General features: G+C 42.1%; 1 protein-coding gene across 5 annotated transcripts in view; it reads left to right on the forward strand.

Annotated features, from left to right (window-relative positions):
* FAM53A (family with sequence similarity 53 member A) overlaps positions 1-25355 on the forward strand; it is a 95886-nt gene that overhangs the window by 12076 nt on the left and 58455 nt on the right. For all 5 annotated transcript variants that reach the window (XM_075930909.1, XM_075930907.1, XM_075930911.1 and 2 more), the window contains exon 2: positions 21500-21748. In XM_075930909.1, coding sequence (XP_075787024.1) covers positions 21671-21748 — 78 coding nt within the window. In that variant the 5' untranslated portion in view covers positions 21500-21670. The remainder of the gene's footprint in view (positions 1-21499; positions 21749-25355) is intronic.

Genomic DNA, 25355 nt, shown 5'->3' on the forward strand with positions numbered 1-25355 from the left:
GGCTCTACATGTGCAGCGCCACACAGCTGTATCTTGATCAGTTGTGCAGCACTGCTGCTTTCAAGTACCCCCTCTTTTTCCCCTTTTGCTGCGTCTCTCTGATAGAGCTGTTAGCAACTATTTTTGATAACTCATGAAAGTTGGAAGTCGCACTGACTCTGGACTGCATGCAGGTGTCGACTAGTTGACTATCAATGATAAGCATTTGCTGATCGGATCATCTACTAGTCTTTACCATCCCTAGGCTGGAGTACCTCCTGCCTGCAGCGGTCACTGTGGAGCTGAGGGAGACCCTTGCCTGCAGTGGTGCAGAGCTGCTCCAGCCCCCATTGGTTAACCATAACTGTTAAATATTCACATTCTTAGTAACAAGTCTTGATGAGAAGAGGTGATTTACTGTATCTTGATTTTGTAAAGGCTTTTGAAACTGTCTCACGTGACCTTTTTTCATAAACAAATGAGCTAATATTAATATATCCTAGATGGAGCTACTCTAAGGTGGGTGCATAACTGGTTGGAAAACAGTTCCCAGAGAGTGATTATCATTTATCAGTGGTTCACAGTCAAGCTGGAGGGGCCCTTTCCTTGGTATCCTATAGACATTGTTCCAGGATTCAGGTTTAGGTAATGTTAGAGAAAACTTACAAAGTACTGAGCTGGGAGGGATAGGCTTAAAATTCAAAATGATCTTGAAAAACAGGAGAACAGGTCTATATCAATAAGGACAAATGCGAAATACTCCACTCTAGAGATAAATAGTTAATTCCACCCCCACAAAATGGGAAATGATTGCCTGCAAAAAAAAAAAAGAGCTCCAGAAAGGGATCTGGGGGTTGTAGTTATTCACAAGCTAAAAATAAGTCGATAGTGTAATACAGTGCCCCTTAAACTTAGCAGCATGCCTCCCTATGTGGCATGAAGGAATGTGTGGAAGGAAATGGCAGAGGTGGAAGAAGCACCACGCTGCCCTAGTTGCAACCCCGATTCCAACTGTGGTTCCCAACCATGGTTCCCATGGGGAAGTGGGCTGGGGAGGACAGGTTTCATTATGGGTAAGGAGGGCAACAAAAAGTTTGCGGGGGGGGAGGGGGACCAATCGTGTAAAATCTGCACTCTCACAAAAGCAAACAGTATTAGGGATGTTAAGAAGTGGGTATTTCACTAATTGATACAATTTGTATCAAGTACACAATTAGTTGATAAGGGAAGACGTTGACAGAAGCAGCAGCATGGGGGGAGAGGGAAGGTGGCACCACAGAGTGCTGGGGGGAGCATGCTTTTCAGCCAGCTTCTTCCCACCCCACCCTTGGTACTGGCTCCTGCTTCCCTATCCCCTTGCTGCCTCTGATACAGAGGCAGCAAAGGGGGAGAAATGCAAGTAGTCAACTCAGCTAACCGATAAGCCTAGGCTTATCAGTTACTCGACTACTCGCTTACATCCCACAACTCTTGTTTAGGGATGTTGTAGTAGGAGTGTTATAATCAAGCCATGATAGAGATGTTAACGGTTACCAGTTAACTGCAACAGCTCCCCCTCCTGAGCATCTGGTCTGAGTTTTAAATGAAGAACATGCAGGAGAGCCACCTGCTCCCCCATGCTGTTGCCTCTGTATCACTAGCAAGAGTTTTATTCCCCATCCACGTGTCGTACGCTGTTGTAAATGCGGGGTCGAGGATGTAAGTTGTGGGATTTCGGCCCCTTCCGCACTTACGGAAAAGGTCTTAAGTCAGGCTGTCATAAAGCATGTGCCTCCTGTACACTTCTGTATCTTGGAATTAGAGATCTGAATTTCAGAGGTTTATTTGTCCTTATCCTACTGTCTTTCAGGAATCAAAAGAAACTTGATATAGAAATATGTGATCTGAATTTCTTCCTTTGTACAAATAAATGAATTTCTAGAACTCTTAATGCAGTGGTGAGATTTTAATTGCACATAAATCAACCACTTTAAAGTTATGGTGTTCTCAAAGTTATTTGTTACATGAGATCTTTGTTTTTTATATTGCTGTAGTTGGTATTAGAATTTTGATAAATACTTTTATGTAGCCATGTACATTCAGACAAAATGTGTGGGTGCGAAAAAGCAGAGTGACTGTGGGAGACATTCTTTTGAATTATGCCTGGCTTTGGGTTTGTAAAACTAGCTTTAATGTTGTATTCATTTAGTTTTAAATATTCTATTAATGAAATGCAAAACAATACTACTAGTCATAGTTTGTTGGGTTTTTTTTACATATCCCTCACTAGTGTGACTGGAATTTTTTTTTTAACTTTTTCTCCCCAGCCCCCCACAATGTCTTGATCATGGTGCTTCCCATCCTCCCCACTTTTATTTCCCCTATTTGATTGGGAAGTGTATAATGGCTTTCTGATTGCAAGTTTTCTGTTGACTTGGAACTTTTTTTTTTTAATTTTGGAAAGGTGGAACTATAATATACTTGCCTTTTTCAGTGTCTCCTGATAGACAAGAACTCACACGATATGTTTTGTTTGTTCCATCAAGATCTGCTGCACTGGCAAGTTCTCAGAGCTTAAGAACTATCCCTAACTGCATAAAATGGAGCAGTTTGTATCCATCCTGATCCTAGATATGGAGGGTCAGGCGAGAACTATGGGACACAATGTGTACAGCTCTGTCTTAATTTGAGCAGAAATCTTTGAGACTAAATGGAGCTGTGTCCTGTAACCTCCATTGGCCATATCCCCATATGAAAGTTGGGGGTGGCCCAATTTAGCCACAGGCTCTTCTTATGCCATTTTAGTGAATTGTTTGCCTTCATATAATGCATGGTATCATAACCCTTCCAAAAGGAATTTCTGTCTTCCTAACATACTTGAGAAGGGTGTACTTTTCCCAGTAAGAACTTGTGGAATAGCACTATAAAGTTATTACACTTTTGTACACCGCGACCTGCTGGTTGTGACATCAAATAGAGTAATATATATTTAGGAACTGTGATTTGAGTCTAGATTAATAAAAACTGCACATGGTTCACCTGCCAAAGTTAGTCAAAGACTGCCCAATTTTGCAAGTCTATCACTCTATTTCCAGCAGTTATTTTCACTATATATTTGCATTATAGTTGTGTGCGGAAGAAGCCCTAAGTATTAGGTGCTATACATGGGAATAGACAGTCCTGGCTGCAGTGCTTTCAGTCCAGTTCCAGGCAAGACATGAGTGAGACAAGTTAAAAAATTGGGGTGAAGGAAGAAAGAAGAGGAATGATTATAAGATCACACAGGTACTAATGTGCACTGGTTTAAATGTTGGGCTAATTTCTTTTACTGTAGAATAAATACCTAAAATTTTCTGTATTCATTTGCTGTAGGAAGGCATTCTGAAAAGGGAAGAGAGCCCAGATTTGTGTGTAATGTATATAACTCAGAGATTGTGTCCCTTAGAACAAATATCATTTGATAGGTATAATGGTAGAATTAGTGCCCAGAGAAACAGATTTGAAAAATTGGCCAACTGTTTTGCTGAGTAGTTGTGGTGGAACACATCTGGATGGCTTCACAGGTGTGCCTTTTTTCCCCCCTCTTCCCTGTCTAGTGCTATTGCTGTAAATAGTCCTGTTTAATAGTTAGGGTGTGTCTAGACTACAGAGTTTTGTCGACAAAAGACCACTTTTGTCGACAAAACTATACCTGCGTCTACACTACCGCTGAGTTCTGTCGACATAACGTCGACAGAACTCAGCAGTTTTGTCGACACTGGTAAACCTCATTTTACGAGGCATAACGCCTTTTGTCGACAGAGTTCTGTCGACAGAAGGTTTTATTGCATCTAGGGTTGTGTCTAGACTACAGGGTTTGGTGACAAAGCAGCTTGCTTTGTCGACAGAACTGGATGTAGTCTAGATGCTCTTGGTCGACAGAAGCTTTGTCGACAGAATCTGTCGACAAAACTTCTGTCGACAAAAGCCTGTAGTCTAGACGTACCCTTAGACAGGAAACTGGTGTACTCCTAATAAAAGAGATTACCTCACCTACCTTCTCCCTCTGAACTATAAGGGATTATATTTAACCATTGATAGGTACTCTACCTTTTATTCTCTTGTGACCCAGTGTTCCCTGTAATATTTTCTATTCATTTGTGGATTTTTTTTCATACATGTGAAGAATATTTTTTTTGTGTGTGCGCCAAGTTGTGTGAATTTGCACTACCAGTGGAAACAAAAAACCTAGCTGTGGGGCACTGCTAATCAGATGGGCAGTATTTGAATCGCTCGTAATCGGTATGCTTTTGCAGACACTCACAGGGGACACTGCTTGTGACAAGGAATGTAAATGCGTAGTCGAGTATATAATTAACCCCGAGTATGCAATTAACCGATAGGCCTAGGCATGAGGCTTACAGGATCTGATGACAAAGGATGCTGGGGTCGGCTGATCCCCGTCTAGACTACTGTGCTGTGCCAAAAATCAGCTGATCGGCACAGCGCGGCGGCCATTTTGCTGTAAATGAAGGAGCGATTTAAATAATCATCTTTGCTATGTCTAGTAAACTCATCTACATGGCTCTGTCGATGGAGCCATGTAGTCTAGACACACCCTTCGAGACTAATAAATCTGTTGAGGTTTTGTAGGGGAAAAACCCACTTCATCAGATGAATTGGAGTAGAAGTTAGTTATATAAGGAAGAAGTTGCTTGTGTTAGGATTTAATTTAAGATTAAATTCTCCTCTGAGTCTCGATCTGTAAAATGGGGCTACATCACTAGCACTGTGTAATATCTAGTTCAGTTACTTTCCAAAGTGGAAGGTCACATATATTACAGCCAAGCAGTTGGGTATAAGTTTTTATTTCATTGTGAGGAGACTTTTCCCAAACCTATGCCAGAGAATAAGCTAAGATACTACATCGCTGTCTGAAGTGCTGGTTCTAGAACTATAGAAGAAAAATCTATATAGTCATTCTAGGGACTGCACATGGTTTTGAAGCAAAAGTCCCAGTGTGTTGATGTAAAATTCCTTAATGCCATGGAAGATATTAAACTGATACTTTCTGAAGTACAGATGTAAAATTAAGTGTGGTAGATGTGATTTCTCTAATGCTATAATGTCTCCATGTGAAAACATCAAACTAGGTATGTTATGACTTAAGTTTTCATTTGAAAGGCAAATGGGTGACTTTTTATATTAAACTTTACTAGCCATTTGGGGAACAGGAAATAATGGTAATATTGGTGTTTTGATGGAATTGCATCCATCTCAGGTTAAGGATGGTAAATGTGATTATCTGGCTGATCATACAGTCGATACAATTTATATCGACTGTACAATTAGTTAAGCTCCACTGTGTAGAGCTGCAGCGGGGGTAGCTCTAGGAGCCGACTCCAGCTGGGAATGAGCATTGCTGGCTCTGGAGCCACTTGCGCTGCAACTCTGTATTTTAAATGTAGTAAGAGCTGCTGGGCTCTTACTACATTTAAAATGAGGTGGCGCACTGATCAGCGCTAGCCCAGACTACTCGGTCCTGGCTCGCGCTGAGTCCAGCAGCCCCTGTTTGTGGCGGACAGGGTTGTTCACCACAAATAGGGGCTGGTGCTGGAGCAGTCTCTGTTCACAGTGACCAGCCCTGGCACCAGCCCCTGTTTGCAGGAGCCCCTGTCCGCGAGGGGCCCCTGGCTCCCTGCTGGGACCCCTGTAGACAGGGGCTGCTTTGCAGTAGCATCTCCTATTCCACCCCTCCGCTGCCTCTGGTAGAGGCAGCGGGGGGGGGGGGGGGGCAGGTGGCACCCGGGAGACAGTGCTGGGGGGAACTGGCTTTTAAGCCGGTTCTCTTCCCACCCACCCCCCAGCACCAGCTTCTTTCCACCCCTTGCTGCCTCTTAGAGTGCCTCCTGACATTTCTGCTTTTGAAATGTACAAGAGGTCCAGAGGGCTCTTGTACATTTCAAAAGTAGAAGCAGGGGCAGTGGGAAAGGCCTGAAGGGAGACTCAAACAGTTTCTGCTCTCTGTGCCTGTGCCTGCCTTGCCCTCTGTGAGACAGTGCTGGGGGCAGCTGGCTTAAAGCTGGTTTTTCCCCAGCTCCTGCTTCTCCCCCCTCACTGCCACTTTCTGATAAAGGCAGTAGAGAAGGGGAAGTGACTAGGTGAATCGTTACTCCACTATCGATAAGCATGTGCTTAGCCGATAGTCGACTAGTCACTAACATTAGTTTGTTTTTGGAAATAAACTAATAGCTTTGGCCCTAATCTTCCTCTATTGAAATTAATGCATGTTTTGCCACAGGTCATGCGGACTAAGTTAGAGTGCATTGTGGTACTGAATTATTTGGATTTATAATAGTGATTCTAAAAAGTCTCAGGAGGTAGCTGTGTTAGTTTATAACTTTAAAAACAATGAGTAGTCCTGTGGGACCTTAGAGACAAACAAAAATATCAATGGTATCATGAGCTTCTGTGGGCAAAACCCACTTCATTATTCTAGTTAATGTTGTCTAGAGCTTCTCATTTAAGGCAAGGATAAATTGCCTTTGTTTAACATACATGTGAGGTTTCTTGGTTTCCAAGTATACCATGTTTACTTTTCAGGAGATAATAGAATCATCTAGGATATTTTCTGGATTAACCATTGTAGCTTCTCTAGAGAAAACTAATCACAGAGGAAATCCTGCCCATTAGGGGATGACGTTTTTTGAACCTTTCTTCTGCCCATAACTTCTTTTTCCCTTGCTGCTTTTTGCTGCCTGCTATGTTGCCTACACCTGTCCAGCATTTCTTTTGTCCTCTTATTGCACCATATCTTCCATTCCTTAGCTGTAACTTTAATCTCCTCTTTTCCCTGACTCCCTGGTGTATGCTCTAGCCCTACCAGTTTTTTTTATTCTTGCTCCTGTCCCGGAGTGTATGCTATATCCCCTTAATGTGCCCAACCTCCTTTATGTATCCATTTGCTATCTTTCCACCTCATCCATGTCACTCCACCATTTGCTTGCTTATGCAACATCTTCTGTTATTCCTACCACTCAGATATAATGTCCAAAAACATTTGGATTTGTCTCCAAGGCAAATTCCTTTTTGTTTCCAATATAAATAACCCCCAATATAAACTAATTTGTTTCTCATTAGTGTTTAAGGGCCTTGCTTTGCTAGATAATGTACAAACTCTTAAAATAACTCCTGCCTTGAAGTGTATACACGTAAATATCCAGCTCCTCAAAACTTCACTCAAATGCATGCAATCCGAATTCCAATTTCTGGTGTTCTCAGATCACAACAGATTTTTTTCAGAAGGGTATCTGTTACCAGGAGACAGTCTTGCTGAGTTTGGAGTTAAGGGGGGTGTGTGGGGGTGGGGGTGCGTGGGAGAGGGTGGGGAAAATGGGATTGTTGGATTTGTCCTTTCTTAGGAATTGGAGGTGCCTGAAGTGTGTGGTTGTAGGTCAGAGAAGAAATGTAAACTGTAGCTGAGACCATTCAAACTCTCATAGTGTGTGAATTGAGTTTTGTTTGCATGTTAATCTAAGAAGTCACCATTCAATATTTAATGTGTTTAATTTTGAGGAAATATGCTCAGCTTTACTTCATAGTTAATGACGAATTAATTCTTGTGTAACACTGATTTAATTAGCCTAAATTTTAAATAGATGACTGTCTACACTAGAGACCTTACAGATATACTGCTATAGCTGTGCCATTGTAGGATTTCTTGTGCAGCTCCTGTATCCCAGGGCTCTCCCATCGATATAATTAAACCACTCCCAGTGAGCAGCAGTAGCATACTAACACTTATATGTATGGTAGGACGTGTAAGTGTGGAGTAGAGGTTGGCTGCTTCATCTTGCATCTCTCCTGTATATCTGCTTTTTCCTGTTTGTAACTTATAAGCCCTTATCCTGCCTGAATGTGGATTTGTGTTTTTTCTTCTTCCATCACCACTTGTGTTAAGGTGCATCTGGAACACCTCATCTACAAATATGATTTTCCTGTATATTAAGCCAAAAGGGAGGGCATCATAAGGCTTTCCTTCCAATCATTAACCCTGGCTATCTTCTCTCCCTCTTACCTCCTCTGCATGGTTTGTCTTGTTCATCTACTGGAAGGGCCTTATCTGTCACTGCTTTCTGGTCACAGGTCATCAAGGACTAGAAAAATAGGTTTCTGCCTCCCACCTCTCTTCCCCTCCCATAAAAGTAGTCACCTCCATTGAAAACAGGATCTTTCACCTGCACCTTTAATAAAATCCTAGTTAGGTCTCATTCATTTGTTCTCTTATTTTGCAATAGTGTATGGTCCCAGAAAACATGTCCATTTCCTTTTGTGCTAGGTGCTCCACATAGGAGGGGTGCTATCTGTGCCCAGAAGAACTTGCAGTGTAAAACCATGATTGCATAGGGGAAGGCTGCCCGTATGGGTCAGCTTATCTGTACAGAGTCCTCTTCACTGTTTTGGCTCCAATTAGGTGTACTGTAGAGGGACCACCACTACAGATTATCTTGCAGGATTGGAAACTGGTTTAATTTGGCAATCAATAGCATCTAGATATAACATCAGTGTATATATTCTTACTCACAAACAGTTTATTTTAAAATATACTCCTTTGACCTAAAAATTTAAACTTTGTCAGGTGGAGAACAAATTGTGTGATAAATGCACATAGGCTACATATAAAATGGTAAAAGATCACAACCGTATAATTTCTCAAAAGATGTCAAACAGCAATTTTTATTAAGTATGTCTGTAAAGGGAAAATTGAAAAACTGATGGGGAAAACGAATGTTTATAATCTAAATTAAACCTGTAAGGAAGGTCTGACTATTGTACCAATGCAATTAGTGTACAAGACTTATGCAAGACTAAGAAATTAGTTTTTGTATCTGACAAGCACTGTGTAAAAAGCAGGTAATGTGGAGGAGAGAAGGCAGAGTTATAGCTGCATGTTCAACCTGAACTTTGTTTCACCATTTAACCTAAAACATGTGCTAAACATAAATAAAGTTATGGTTTTATTGAGTTGGAAATGTAGATCACTTTTTCTCAGCTAATTTGTTTTTATTTACAGGGGAGTAGTTAAAATAAACTTGGAGAGTTTTGCCTTTAACTATATTCTAAATAACATCTGTGATTAAAACTGAAAATTCACTCTCCAGTATTTTTACCCTGCACATTTCATTCCCTTTGGGAAATGCAAAGGGAGTAATTTCACTTTCTGGCTCCCCTCTCTAGCATTATGCTGTGATGTTTAGGATTGCAAATGCCACAGCCAAATGTTTAAATCTAAACATTACTGCATGATTGTGAATTTTAAAAACATAATTCTGTTTTTAAACTTAATAGCTGAAGTTCTGGGCCTTTCAGCATCCCCTGTTAAATATCTAGACCAGTGTTTTCCTTATTTCCTGAGTTAAATTAAATTTTCTTTTTGAAAGTTAACTTTAGTAGTAAACTATAGTTGTTTAGTCTTGATTGAGAGTAAGTTGGGTCGCGAAAGGGAACTGTCTTGTCTGTTGTGCGCTGTATTTTGTATCAGTTGTGTGCACTTTCCAGATAGATGATACAGCAGAGAGCTTTTTTTAAAATAACATGTGCAAGCCTGTAGAGTGTTTTTGTGACTAATCATATATCCATTTGTTCTCCCAAAATGTTTTTTTTTTTTTTTTTTTTTTGGTTGGCTTTTCTGTTAAATAAACTGCAGGAATTTGGAGGACTACTTTTATGTATATGTGCATGAGTGTGTTTAAAATAGTGGTCTCCAACCTTTTTAAGCATGAGGTCATATTTTGAATTTAAGTGCAATCCAGGATCCACCTCAGACCCAAATACCTTTTGCCTTGCCTCCTCTATGCCCCTTCTCCGAAGCCCTGCCCCTGCTCACTCCATCCTCCCTCCCCCATCTTCCCTCACTTTCACCAGGCAGGGGCAGCAGGTTGGAGTGCAGGCTCTGGTCTTGGATTAAGGGATTTGGAGTGAGAGGGGCTCTGAGCTTGGGGCAGGCAGCCGGGGTGTTGGGGGGCGGGGGTTCCAGGTGCAAGCTCTGGGAGGGTGTTTGGATGCAGGTGTGCTCAGGGCTAGGGTAGGAGCTTGGTGTGGGCGGGGAGGTTCATGACTGGGATAGGTTTTCGGGATGTGGATTCTGGGCACTGCTTACCTCAGATGGCTCCTGAGCGGTGGTGTAGTGGGGCTAAGACAGGCTCATCCCTACCCTGGCCCTGCACCACTTCCAAAAGCAGCCAGAAAACTCCATCCCAAGTCCTATTGTGCCCATCGCCCTGCTCTGTGGAGATAGGGTGGGAGAGGGGGCACCTTGACATCAGTGCCCCTCTTCTCCCTCCCCTGCCCCTGCCCAGCAAGCAGGAGGCTCTTGCGGGGGGGGGGGGGGGGAGGAATCACCAAGCTATAGGGTAGGAGGTGCACAGCAGTTAGGGGGAAGGGCATTTGAAGTGCCTACACTTGATAGCCTCTTGGCCAAATGAGTCAGGATCACTTGTCAGAGGCTCCAAGATCTACTGGCAGATTCTAGTCTACTGGTTGGTGACCACTGGTTTAAAACATATGGAACCGTCCCCCATGCTTTGAACATAAGGACTGCCACATGGACTGTGAAGATACCAGGCTATGGTTCTCTTTTTTTTTTTTTTTTTTTTTTTTTTTTTTTCTTCCCCTTCTCTCCCAAAGCTAAATCTAGATTCCTCAAGAGGAGGATATGTAAACCTTAATGCAGGGCTACTCAACTTTGGAAGCCCTGGGGGCCACAATGATACTCTCAGCACATGCCGAGGGCTGCAGCTTAGTGTGGTTGTATATACATGCAAATATATATGCAAATAAATTTTCACATCAATGGGCACTAATACAAAGCACTTCCCACAATGTCCCGATGCTCTAGCACTACCTCCCTGGGGGCTAGAAACGCCGACACCCATACCTATCTGTTCTAGCTAGCCCGTCTACTTACGTCTTTCAATGCTCACCCACCTGGGATTCGCCTCGCCGTTGTGGAGCGTGCTCCCCCTGGAGGCCATGTTCAAGGGATCCCACCTGCAGGGCTGCGTGTTGAATCATAGGACTGGAAGGGACCTCGAGAGGTCATCGAGTCCAGCCCCCTGCCCTCAAGGCAGGACCAAGCTCCGTCTACACCATCCCTGACAGATGTCTATCTAACCTGTTCTTAAATATCTCCAGAGAGGGAGATTCCACCACTTCCCTTGGCAATTTATTCCAATATTTGACCACCCTGACAATTAGGAATTTTTTCCTAATGTCCAATCTAAACCTCCCCTGCTGCACTTTAAGCCCATTACTCCTTGTCCTGTCCTCAGAAACCAAGAGGAACAAATTTTCTCCTTCCTCCTTGTGACACCCTTTTAGATATTTGAAAACCGCTATCATGTCCCCCCTTAATCTTCTTTTTTCCAAACTAAACAAGCCTAGTTCATGAAGCCTGGCTTCATAGGTCATGTTCTCTAAACCTTTAATCATTCTTGTCGCTCTTCTCTGTACCCTTTCCAATTTCTCCACATCTTTCTTGAAATGTGGCGCCCAGAACTGGACACAGTACTCCAGCTGAGGCCTAACTGGTGCAGAGTAGAGCGGCAGAATGACTTCAAGAGTTTTGCTTACAACACACCTGTTGATACAACCTAGAATCATATTTGCTTTTTTTGCAACAGCATCACACTGTTGACTCATATTCAACTTGTGGTCCACTATGACCCCTAGATCCCTTTCCGCCATGCTCATCCTAGACAGTCGCTTCCCATCTTGTATGTATGGAACTGATTGTTCCTTCCTAAGTGGAGCAATGAGTCCCATGTAAACCCAAACCGCACTGTGGGCAGCAAACAAACGGGCCACATTTGGCCCACGGGCCATGTGTTGAGTAGTCCTGCCTTAGTGCATCAAATTTTGTAATACTATTATAGAAATAAACTAGTTTTAAATAGTTCCCGTAAAATTTGTAATCTCTCCATTCATAAAGCCCATGAGTCTTAAATGCTAGGGTTCAGCTATATAAGACTGAAGGGGAAATAACATACTTTTTTTTAAATGTACAGAATAACTTAATAGCATTCATTGACACACACACAGAGTCAAATATTATGGGAGCTTTCATGTATACAGGTCTATAAAATTCCTTTTGAGACACACACAAATTCATGAAAACCTTAAACTGAATGTTTTCCACCTGGCCTAAGTCCTCAAACAGGCAAATTTCACTTTTAGGGAGAATAAGAAAACAGCTTCTGAGGAAGGCATATTTAAACAAACAGAACAGCTATTTGAAGCTGTTGCAGTGTGGAATATTAGAATCATCCTTACGAGAGGGTTCAGTGGGTATAGTCAGTGAGATGATCAGAGGTGCTTGGTAAATTACATTAGAATGGTCATACTAGGTCAAACCAATGGTCGGTCTAGCCTGGTATCCCGTCTTCTGATGGGCCAGTGCCAGATACTGCAGAGGAAATGAACAAAATGGTTCAGTCATCCATCCCCTGTAGTTCAGTTCTAGCTTTTGGCAGTCAGAGGTTTTGGGATAACCAAAACATGGAGTTGCATCCTGGACTATTTTGTGCTAATAGCCGTTGATGGACCTATCTTCCATGAAATTACCTAATTCTTTTTCTGAACCCAGTTATACTTTTGGCCCTCAGAGCATCCCCCTGACAAATTCCACAATGTATAGCATTCTATGAAGAAATACTTATGTATGTTAAATGTACTAATTTCATTGAGTGACCTCTGGTTCTTGAGTTATGTGAAAGGGTAAGTAACATTTATTCACTTTCTCAATACCATCTGTGACTTTTATACACCTCTATCCTATTGACCCTTATTTGTCTCTTTTCTATGATGTACAGTCCCAATTCTTCAGTCTCTTCTCATATGGACCCTGTTCCATGCTGCTAATTTGTCTCCTTTCTCTGTCATTTTCCAATTGTAATGTATCCTTTTTTTGAGATGTGGTAGCAGGAATTGCAGGCAGTATTCCAGGTATGGCCAAGTAGTCAGAATTATTTTCCAGTTTTTACCAGTTTGGCCTTATGGACCCAATTTACATAGGTGTTTTATGGGACTCCTCAAAATCCACACTAGACTGACAAAGTGCAAGACCCAGAACACTGATATCGAGCATGTCATCCTGTATAATACAGACCATAGAACTTCCCCAAGACCATAAAGGATATGTTTTAGAAAAACATCCAGTCTTCGTGTTCTTACGGATTTTATTTTTAGCATTTAAAAACAAAGAAACAATCAATCAGTCTCCTGGTAGGAACAGTTTGCTGTTTCATTATTTATTGCTTTTCAGTTTATTAATAAATATAGAGAACATCAACCTTTATACTTATCTCTAGGGCACACCATTATTAAGTTCTTTCCATGCTAGATGTCTGGCTATTTATTCCTACTCCATTGCTTCCTATCTTTTAACCAGGGTTAAACTATTACAGAACTTGTTACTCTATGGTTAATGAGATTCCTTTTTGGTCTCTTGTTTGGGACTTTATTTAGAAACTCTTTGAATGGCTAAATACATTTTATCCACTTCTTTCTCTTTCTCATCCACCCCTTCTTCACTCCACACGCTACTTAAACTTGTAAAAAGAATTCTAACTGGCTAGAGATGCAGGTTACCCATTATAAGGTGCAGCTGATTTGTCCTCTGCTTTTACTGTACACTTTATCTTGTACTTTGCACTTGCTGTTTTAATTGACATTCAGAATAGAAACTTTTCTGAAGAAAGAACATCTAGAAAACTGTGAATGGAACACTTAAGTGCCCGCAAAGAAAAGTACTAGAAATTTCTGTTAACTTCTCTGTTTTGTTGTAAGCCACCATGTACCCATAGCTTCAGAAAAGCGGTGGTATCGCCAGACAAACTGAAAGTCTGTGGTCTGGTGCTGCTCAGACCACAATGTGTTAAATAGGTCTTGCACCCATTTTGAGGGATGGGGCTAGCAAGACATTGAAGGGTCATCAGAGTAGCATAGGCAGCTGGGCTACATGTTTGCACTCTTTGCTTCAGGTCACCCAAGCACTAACTGCTCATAAGAGTACAGTAAAACCTTGCGGGACTTGGAGCACTGTTGTTCTGTCAATATTCAATGTGTAGAAATTATTATTCCTAATGAATTTGAGTTTCATGTCAATTTTTCCCCACAAATCTGTTTTGCATCTTATTAGAGTCACTTAAATTGTTGAAACACAAAATAGAATGAAGTATGCTTGTAAAAAGGTGTATTCAGAAGAAATTAATTCTTCTCCTATGATACTTGTTCCTAACCTTAATTAGCTGTTCCCTGATTCGTATAATTTTAAAAAGGTTTTTATTAGTTAAAATTAGTTGGTGACTGTATAGCCAAGTACTTTTTTAAAAAAAACCAAACACAGAGGGTAACTAAAATATTTCAGTAAACTTCCCAGGACTGTTTTCTGTTCAGAAAATCAACCTTATGCAGCTAAATTTGATATAAACTAGGGATGTAAAGAGTAGTCCAATAGGCAACTACCCAATAAGCCTAGGCTTATCAGGTAGTCGAGTTGACTACTCTCAATCCCACCACCTCTATATTTCAGAGGCAGCAGGGGTGGGGGAAGCAGAAGCCAGTGTTGGGGGAAGTCGGCTGAAAAGCTGGTTCTGCCCAGCATTGTCTCCATGGTGCAAGTGAGGGGCATGGGAGTGGCAGGGAAAGTAGAGGCACAGTGAGGGCCCTGGTGCGAGTGGGGACTGAAGCAGTCCCTATTCATTCTGGTTCCTGACTCTGGCAGTTCTGCCTTTTAAATGTAGTAAGATCTGCCTGACTTACTACATTTAAAAGGGAGAGGTGCAATGAGGGTAGCAAGCTCTTCTCCCCCCCCCCCTTCCCCCCGATTAATCAACCAGTTGATGGAAATTCCATCTATTACTTGATTAGCTGATTAAATCAGGGATGCTAAATTTTGATTAAATGCCTAGTATAGACCAGGCCTTAGTAACAGGGCCCCCCGGCTCTGTCTTCTGGTCTTTTATACATCACTCCCCTTGAGTGCAAGGTGAGCTCAAAAACCACCAGCCCCTCTTGAGTACAGTGGTACTCTGAACCTGTGTTTTGTTCTACTGGGTTTGTACTCTTGCAGGCAGACTTGCCCAGCTGGACTGTGGGAGGTAGGTTGGCAACTGCTTATCTGTGTAGGATGTAATCTGTAATTTTGGTGGGTTTTGTGCTCCTTTGCTCCAGTTGCGGGAATGGGCAATCTGTTGCTATTGCATGCCAGAGTGGTGAAGATCTAGGATCAGACTTTGCTCTGCTACAGGAAGTAGTTCTTGATGAGGTTGTTTTTCTGGGTTACGGGTTTTATGGCAATATGGCTGAGTCTAGCTCACAAAGGTGCACGACATGTATTTTTTCAAAGGCAATACCCGTCGTTTGTTAGTTCTTCAAATCTAGTGTGGCTGGCCCGCTGGATAAGTCTTTCATAGAGCAATCAATGCATGTTCTATTATAGACCTACTTCCAGAGTCATTCACGTGCTTGTGCTTCTCCAGTCTTGATATTGTCTGAAGAGCTTTGGAAATCCATAGAAAATATTTCCCGTCATTACTTGGGGATAGGGATTTTACTCACACCACTTCCTGATTGCCAAGTTCAAGGGAGGGTTCAGACCTATTCTCAACCTTCAAAATCTCAGCAGTTACATCAAATATGAAATTCCACATAGAAACCTTAGATCAAATTTTCCCTGCATTGGATCACAGTGACTTGCTTGCTGCCTGCTTCAAGAAGCCTGCTTCCATGTAGCAGTTACGTGACACACCAGGAAGTTTGAGACTTGTTGACCTGCCACTAAGTTATATATGCCACAGTACTTTCTTTTGGCTTGCCCTCAACCTTATGTGCATCTACCAAATGCATGACTGTAGCAGCAGCCTATGTCAGGAGAACAGGGATTCATAATTTCCCTGGATGATTGGCTAGCGAGGAGAAATTTTAAAAATTAAAATCACCAAGTTCAGTTCATGTTATGTCTCTTCAATTGGCTGGGGCTGATTCTGAGCAAAGGAAACTCAAAATAGTTCACTGGCGCTCTGTTACACTGAGGTTAAGGGGCTCTTTCTCTCTCAAGTAGTTGCATACAATTCACTGCCTATGTGTGCGTCTCAGATCTTCACCTCTCAACCACAGTTTAGGTATGCTTGACATTGCTAGCCCTCTTGGCTTCGCATACTTAGTAAGTTAACATGTGAGATTGTACCTCTGTACTTTGCAAAGATGGCTGAAATTGGTCTGTCTCCCAAATCCTCAATCTTTGAACAGCCTGGGGTGAGTATCTTAAGCAGTCTTGGAGTCTCTAGAGTGCTAGGCAACTGAGAGGAATCTTAAGAGGTCATCAAGTCCAGTTCACTACACTCTAGATAGGACTAAGCACTATCTAGACATCCCTGATAGGTGTCTATCGTTCTCTTAATCGTCAATGATGGAGATTCCAGAACCTCCTTTGGCAGTCTAGTTAATTACTGGAACATTCTGACAGGAAGTTCTTCCTAATGTCCAGCCTATTGATACTTAGTATCAAGTAACCCCCACCTCCACTGTAATTTAAGCCCATTGCTACTTGACCTATCATCGAAGGTCAAGGAGAAACATTTTTCTCCCTTCTCCTTGAAAGATATGATGTCCCCTCTGTTGTCTTTTCCAGACTAAACAAACCCAATTCTTTCAATCTTCCCTCATAATTCATGTTTTCGAGACCTTAAATCATTTTTGTTCTTCACTGGACCTTCTCAAATATTTCTCCATCTTTCTTGAAATGTAGTGCTCAGAACTGGACACAGTACTCCAGTATTGTGCCCAGAATACTCCATGGTTCAGTGCAGAGTAAAGCAGAAGAATTACTACTTTTGTCTTGCTTAGACTACTCTCATTGATACATCACAGAACATTTGCATTTTTTGCTACTGTCACACTACCTCATAGCTAGCTTGTGATCCACTATGGCTCCTAGATCTCTTTCTGCAGTATTCCTGCCTACTAGGGATGTTAAGAAGTGGATGTTTCACTAATCACGTAATTGATAAAATTTGTATTGACTACACAATTAGTCGATAAGGGAAGATGCTCAGTCCTGGTTGTACCAGATCTGGGAGCTACCCCTCCTGTGGCTCTGCAGTTTAAATGTAGTAAGAGCTGGGCACCAGGTCCAGCTGGGACCTACCTGCGGACAGGGGCTACTACTGGAGCAGACTCTGACTACCAGAGGCTGCTTCATGGCAGCCTTCCCTGGTCTTCCCACCCCTGCTGCCTCTGATTGCGGTGCTGCCTTGCCCCCACCATGCTGTTGCCTCTGCGATGGTGCTAGGGGAACCAGCTTTTAAGCCATCTCCTCCCCCCCCCCGCCAGCACCAGCTCCTACTCTCTCCGCCCCCCCCCCCCCCCCAATTCTGCGGCCTTTGTATCAGGTAGCAAGAGGGGGGTAAATGCGAGTAGTTGACTAGATTAACCACTATCTCTAAGATTATCAGTTAATCAACTACTCCCTTATATCCCTACTGTCTATATAGTCCTTTCCCATTTTATGTTTGCAACTACTTGTTCCTTCCTAAATACTCTGCATTTGCCCTTATTCTTTGTACTCTTGTTGTTCACAAGATGCTTAGTGTCACCCCTCCTGAAAGACACAAGTTTTGCTGGGGCAAGTGGCAGTGTGAGCAGATTTTTATTCACGGAAGTATATTCCAGTCGACAATGGGAACCCTGCTCATAGGGGGATGGAAGTATCTTATCAGCAAAAGTGCTGACAGTGTTTATACTGCCAAACTTTTAGCAATTGCAGCCATGTCGCTAAAAGCTGCATAGTGTAGACCAAGCCTTAGTAATGGCACAACTTATGGGAGAAGGGAGAATATTTATATTGTAATTTGCATTGTAGCAGAAAATTTCTTTTAGTGAAGACTCATTAATTAAAAAGATGGACAAGTTACTGTCTGGAACTAATAAAGGTGACGACTTCAAATGGCTTGTTGTTTAATATGAGTTTGAAATAGTTTGCCATGCTAGTTCAAGAATTCTTTTTCTGGATTTTAGTGGTCTGGAATGTCCAATTGATTAAAAATTAGTATCAAGTAGCCTCAACTCCTCCACCTACTCTGCGTAATATGATGCATATAATGAAACAAGATTTAAGTTTTTGCAATTTTTTGGTGGGGGGGGGGGGGGAGAAGGAAGCCTCTAGTGTATAGTCTTGCTTTACCTGGTCCTGTCTCTATCCATTATGTAAATACTTATTTGTATTAGGAATGTTAAAAAGCATTTTTGTAAATGTATAACCAGTTACACACAGTGGGGAGGAGGTGGCGCCATGGGAGCCAGTGTGAGTGGGAAGCTGGCTTTTAAGTCCTCTCCCTGCACTGCTGCCTCTGATACAGTGGCAGTGCGGGGGTGTGGGTTTGTATGTAACCTACACGGTTAAACGATTAGCTCGGGCTCATCCATTAACTGTTTAAACACATCTAAACAGTGTTCCCTCTAAGCTGTGCGGCAGCACAGCTTCACAAGTGATTAATCAGCTCCACCCAGTCAGTCAGCTCTGTGCATGGACTCCTGAACCTCTGATTGGGCGGGGGTGATTAATCACCTGTGAAGGGAACCCTGATCCTAACACATTCCTCATTCATATGCCATCAGTCCCCTTCTTCTCTGATGGATTGGATTTGCCTACCTGTCCTTTTAGAAGGTTTTTTTTTTTTTTTTTTTAATGGCATGACCCTAGTTACAGAAACAGAGAGAGGAGGTAAATGTAATTGCAGCTGAAAACTTAGCATGAGTTGGTGGTTACCCTTCTGGTGTAATGCTCCTATGATAGTTTCTTTTAATCTGAAAACCTTTGTATTAATGTCAAAAACAAAATATCTTATAACATACACTCAGTCTAAACTGATGGGTGCATGTATAGTAAATTGCAAAACTCAACTTCAGATAAGGCTACAACTTTCTAGACTGAGTGAGAAACTTTTCTTCATTAGGCACACAACTCCAGTAAAGTCAGCCAGATTGCCTATGCATAACAGCAATTTGGCTGTGTGCATGTGTAGGTATAAATCAGAACATGAAAGCAGTTGTGTAGTATGGTATGGCAGTAACTTGACTTCCGTTTAAAAAAAAAAAAGTGCATCCTTCTTGGTGATGAATGTGTCGGTGCCTACTAGGAGACTGTCAGATTCTGATTCAAAGACTTGATTGGATTTCACAAGAGGCATTGGCTGATGTTTTGGGTGCCTATGCAAGAAGACCAGCATTGTGCTGTTAGCTTGCATCTCTGTAGAAGCACTGCAGCTTCGTTGGTATCTCTAGGAAGCATTCAAGCATTTGTCTTATCCTAAACCTAAACATTACCCGCTTCATGGCGAGTAAAATCATAGTGGAATGAGGCACAGGGCAGCATATTTATATTATTCCATCAATTCTACTGTTTCCAAAATCATCTGCTCTTTTATAGGGCTATAATATGGAGTTATATTCTCAGGAAGTACTTCTAGGTGTTAAAGATAATCGGGCAGTATCGTATGGGTAATGCTTTAGCTTTCGATGGCTTTAACTTGAGTCATGTACCCAAATAACTGCTAACAGTAAGCCAGAGGGTAAGAAAGTGGTTAGTATTTGTGAAGAATACTGGACGTATTTCAACATATTGTATTTATATTTTAAATATCTTTGTAATATTACTGTACAAAGTGACCACTTGTTTTCCCATATTCCTTAGATTAATCCGTTTTTATCACCAATGGTATGCAGTGACAGTGTACCTGTGTCAGTCCTAAGATATTACAGAGATAAGATAGATGAAGTCTCTTTTATTAGATGACCTTCTACTGGTGAGAGACACAAGTTTTCATGCTTCCACAGAGTTCTTCTTCAGGTCTGGGAAACTTACTTAGTGTCACAACTAACTACAAGATCAGACTGATTGTTTACCATATATGGCTAATGCATATTTCAGTCTGGTCCATCTTATATATAGCGATGACACTCTGAATAAGTTTCTCAGACCTGATGAAGAGCTCTATACTGCTTTGTCTCCCTGAGCAGTGCAAGTTGGTCCAATAACATGTTGCCTCACCGACCAAATCACAAATTCAAATGTTTTTTAAAGCACGTTCTATTGAATGCAAACAGATGATTTGATGCCGTTTTTAATTCATTGGGTCTCTTCCTGTTTGGCCGTTCCCAGTATTGCAAAACGTTTCTGAACAGCAAATAGTCTTTGGTTACTTTACATTTGACTTGCATTTCTGAATATGCTTGGGTATAAATAGCTTTCAGCTAGTTCTGTGTAAATGCCAGTGTAGCATCTCTTCCCGAAGCTACCCAGTTTAAAGTGAATCAGTCTGACTCATCAATCATTTTCATTTGGTACTATACATTTACATGCCTTTACACAAAGGCAATGTGATGTGGGCCTTAAAAGCTGACAGTCTGAAGTAAGTGAGCTAAGATATCGGACGACAGTTCACTGAAGATTGGGTGTAGAGACATTATTGCAGCAACAAAGATAGAAGTGAGTTTAGAAATCTGTTCCAACCCTAAAAGGCTCCAGTATAGAAGATGAAAACTAAAAAAATAGATTACATCATTGCATAGAGAAGTTCAAGGAACAAGAAGAGGGGGTTGGAGAAAATAAGCAAAGATGGTGTGAGGTGGGCTTTGATATGCTCTTCATAGGGGAGTGATGAGAGGTTATTTTCTTGGCAGTGGGGAAAGCAAAAACAAAGGTAGGATGACAAAGGCATGGCATGTACAATAATGAGCTTACTGTTGGCTTCTCTGAGAAGAGAACATTTTCTCAGTGAGCAATAATTTAAAATGTGTATTTATACTGAACATTTACCTTTCCGGTCAGTTTTCTGTTTACAACTCTGAGATCCAATTTTAGCTGGAGATGAATAATTATAATGGTTAAAATACATTTTATAAGCGTTGTTGGTCAGATATATCTATCAAGAAATACAGGGAATCAGAAAATGTATTTAAAAAAACTTCTATCCCTGCTGTGCTCATACATGTAAAATCTTTCAGCTAGATCTTCTAGAGGGACCTAATTTGAGAAGAAGAATATCCCTTATGCAAAATAGCCAGAAGAGCTTTCCTGTCTTATGAAACAAGATTCTACATTTAGTTGTCCTTCCAGTTATATAAACTTGCTGTTCTACACACCTGTCACTAACTTTGCCTTAGTGATTTTTTTAATGGGAGAAAAAAGTCTGTTGATAGAGCATAATGGTTGCTATATAGAATGTCTCTTTGTAGGAAGGGAGGGGGAAAAAAGGGCTGACAAGTAAAATTACTGAGATGACTTCTGCCTTTGTGGTAGTAATTGTCTGCAATCAGTAAAAATGCAGTAGGAGACATACTACTTGAACGGAGACCTGTAATCTGTGAAGTCAGGGGGAAATGTAAGAAATTTGGGACACTAACTAACTTCTCTGGCTCTATGTGCAAGGCCTTGACATAGAAGTTCAGTTGTTATAAATAGCTGCGTACAAAGCTGACTTTCTCCTCCTCTCCACCTTTACAGAAAAGCAGACATGGTTCATTGAAGGCCTTTGCATATAAAACTTCAGCAATAAGATGGAAGCATAAGTCTTGAGATTTAGAACAGAACCAGAAATGGCTCACGACTACTAAAACAAGGCACATCGGAGCCACCAACACTTCCCGTGTGAGCAGTGGAAAAGGGACAACTACCATGGTAACACTAATAACGGAAAAGCTGCAGAACCAGAGCCTGGACGATCTGGCATGTAAAACATACAATATTCATTTGGTAAGGACATGGCAAACTACTGTGTAAGCTTGTTGAAGTAACAGGTAGCAAAGAGGCAGAACTCATAAAATACACACTAAAATGAAGAATTAAGTTAAATTTATGAATATGTTTGGTCTTATGGGGTTGAGTTCCTCAAGTGTGGAAGAGTGAAAAATGTTAGGGGTTTAGGTGTCCAGGGTGATGCTCAGATACACTGATTTTGGCTGAAAGTTACACTTTTTTATATGACTGAAATTCAAAATTTTGTATTTATAAAAGAGAGAAGCCTCTAATATCATTAGCTCACAGATATTTACCTCCCCCCCTCCCCCCCAATCCCCTTTCTGTTCTGAAATTTGATTTGTCCTTTTCATATGTGTTCATTTTTTTAAATTGTATCCTCTGGTATATATGGTTGTGACAATTTTCTTCCACTATTTGATCTGAGGAAGTGGGTCTGGCCCTCGAAAGTTCATCACCTAATAAACCATCTTATTAGTCTTTAAAGTGCTACATAGTCCTGTTTTTTGTTTCAGCTACGCCAGACTAACACGGCTACATTTCTATCACTTTTCTACTGTGGTGACTGATTCTACTTATCAGGTGTTTTACAAGTACTAACATACACTCACAGTATTGTGGAGTCACAGTGATTACCATGTTTAAAACATTTACAAGCAATTACTGTTATGTAGGAATGTAAGGGACCTCTATAGGTCATCAGATCTAGTCCCTGCACTCATGGCAGGGCCAGGCACCATAGACCATCCGGATAAATGTTTATCTAACCTGTTTTCCCACAACCTCCCTAGGTAATCTGTTCCAGTGCTTAACCACCCTACAATGGAGAAGTTTTTTTTCTAGTGTCAAACCTAAAACTCCCCTGCCGCAATTTAAGCCCATTGCTGCTTCTCTTATTAGAGGTTATGGAGAATATTTTTCTCCTTCCTCCTTAACACCCTTTTAGGTACTTGAAAGTTGTCATGTCCCCTCTTAGTCTTCTCTTTTCCAGACTGAAAAAGCTGGGTTTGTTTAGTCAGTCTTCCCTCATGGGTCATGTTTTCTAAACCTTTAATCATTTTTGTTGCTCTTCTCTGGACTTTTTCCAATTTGTTCACATCTTTCCTGAAAGCTGGCACCCAGAACTGGACACACTATTTCAGCGGAGGCCTAATCAGCCTGGTGTAAAGCAGAACTATTTTTTGTTTCTGTTAATGTGGTGTGATGTTCCCAGAATGATGTTTGCTGCTTTTTTGAGGCTGAGATGGCTCCATTTTTAGCTTGTGGTCCACTATGATCTCTAGATCCCTGCAGTTCTACTTCCTTGGTGTAAAAGCGGCAAGGAGTCTTGTGGCACCTTTATAGACTAACCGAAGTGTTGGAGCATAAGCTTGATGTAGTTACTTCCCTTTTGTATGTGTGCAACTGATGATTTCTTCCTAAATTGAATATTTGCATTTGTGCTTATTAAATATCATCCGGTTTACTTCAGACCATTTCTCCAGTTTGTCCAGACCATTTTGGGTTATGACCCTATCTTCCAAAGCACTTACAACCTGGTTCAGCCAGTCAAACAAATTTGTTTACATTTACAGGAGCTAATTGCCTACTTCTTATTTATAATATTCCCTGAAAGCATTGTCAAAGCATGAAGGGTGTGTGTAAAAGCTTAGCTTATTTGGCACAGAAGGTATGTCTACACAGCAGGGCAAAAGTTGAATTAAAACTACACAACTTCAGCTATGTCAACTGTGTAGCTGAAATTGAAATAGCTTAATTTGGCTTTTGGCGCATTCTGTACAGCAAGAAGTTGAAGGAAGAACACTCTTCTTTCAACTTCCGTTACTCGTAAAATGAGGGTTACAGGAGTTGGAGTAAGAAGTCCTCCACCTCAACATTATTTGGAAATAATGGCTTGCGGTGTGGATGCACATTTTATTATTTGGCAATAACGTTGCTGTGTATATGTACCTGTGACGATCTTGCAGTGTTGGCTACCACAGTGCCATGTGAATACTTGCTCTCACTATCAGGAGATAATTGTCAAACTCAAACTACTGAACTGGTGGAAGTCACTGGTGTAAGCACCAGGGATGTCAGCGTGTGGTCAACTTTATGGTTAACTGATAAGCCTAGGCTTGTCAACTACTCGCACACCCACCCCCTCTTGTTGCCTCTGTATTAGAGGCAGCAACGGGGGGGAGGGGAGAGGAAGGGAAGCAGGAGTCAGTGCTGGGGGGAGCCAAAGCCAGTTCCTCCCAGCACTGGCTCTGCTGTGCTTCCTCTGCCCATCTTTCTCTTCTCCTCCCCCCCCGCCCTCCCCACATTGCTGCCTTATTAATGGGAGGCAGAGCAACCTCTATCCGTGGGGAACTTTCCTCCCTTTCTCCCCCCGTGGACAGGGCTGCTGCCAGACCAGCCTCTTTCTACGGCCAGTACAGGCCTCCTCAAACAGAGGCAGCTTCATGGCAGCCTCTCCCTGCCTCTCTCCCTCCCCTCCCATAGCAGCCTCTGTTTGCGGGAAGCGCTGACCCCCCACGGACAGGGGCTGCTGCTACCCCTCACTGCTGCCTCTGATACAGAGGCAGCTGCACAGGATGGCAGGGGGCTTCCAAGGAATGAGACCAAAGCACACTGGCTGCCAGCCCCGTCCCAGTGACTATACAATAGTTGAGTAACCAATAAGAATTAATACAGTTACTCGAGTATTCAGTTACCTGATATCAACATCCCTAGTAAGCACCTATAAACAGAAATTCAAGTGTTAATTTAGCTTGTCACAGTAGTTAATACAGTAAACTTCTGATAATCCAGCACCTTTAGGACCCAGGGGTGCCGGATTATCAAATATGCTGGACTATAGGAAGTGGGGGCTATGAGGGGTCTGGGGTGGAGTGGGGGAGATGTGCCCCTTGGCGCTGCGGGACCAACCCAGCAGCACCCCAGCTGCTCTGCCTCAGACTTCCCCAAGTCAGCGGCTGCTAACTGACCAGAGGCTGACTCCGGGAAGCCCCGGGCACCGCATGCTCTGCCCCAGGCTTCCCAGAGTCAGCTGCTGGTCAGTTTCAGCTGACTTGGGACGCCTGGGGCAGAGTAGCTGGGGTGCTGCCGTGTTGGTCCCGTAGCGCCACCCCTTGGACCAACCCGGCAGCACCCCAGCTGCTCTGCCCCCGGCTTGCCTGAGTGAGCCGCTGGTCAGTTGCAGCAGCGGCTGAATCGGGGAAGCCAGGGGCAGAGCAGCTCCAATTGTCCGGCTGCCCGGAGCACTTTCAGGTTCCAGATGGTGCCGGACCATCAGGAGTGCCGGACCATTGGATGCCGGACCACTGGAGTTTTACTGTACTTCTGCAAGTGTAGAAGATTATTTTCTTCATTTCAATTCATTCAACTAGTTCAGGTCAATGACTAGTTTATCCCAAGTTAAGAAACCAATTGGGATTTGAAAATGCTGGATAATTTGTTTCCCCTTTCAATCTGCCAATAAAACCTATATGTGGAAAAAATGAGACTTTTTTTTTTAGTTGAAAAGAATCTTGACATACTGTAATCAGTTTACTAGCTACAGATAAATACTTCCTTTACTAAATTAGCATTATTAAACATGTTTTTTATGCTACTCTTGTGC

The sequence above is a fragment of the Pelodiscus sinensis genome, chromosome 5 (assembly GCF_049634645.1).
Source record: "Pelodiscus sinensis isolate JC-2024 chromosome 5, ASM4963464v1, whole genome shotgun sequence".
Lineage (NCBI taxonomy): Eukaryota > Metazoa > Chordata > Testudines > Trionychidae > Pelodiscus > Pelodiscus sinensis.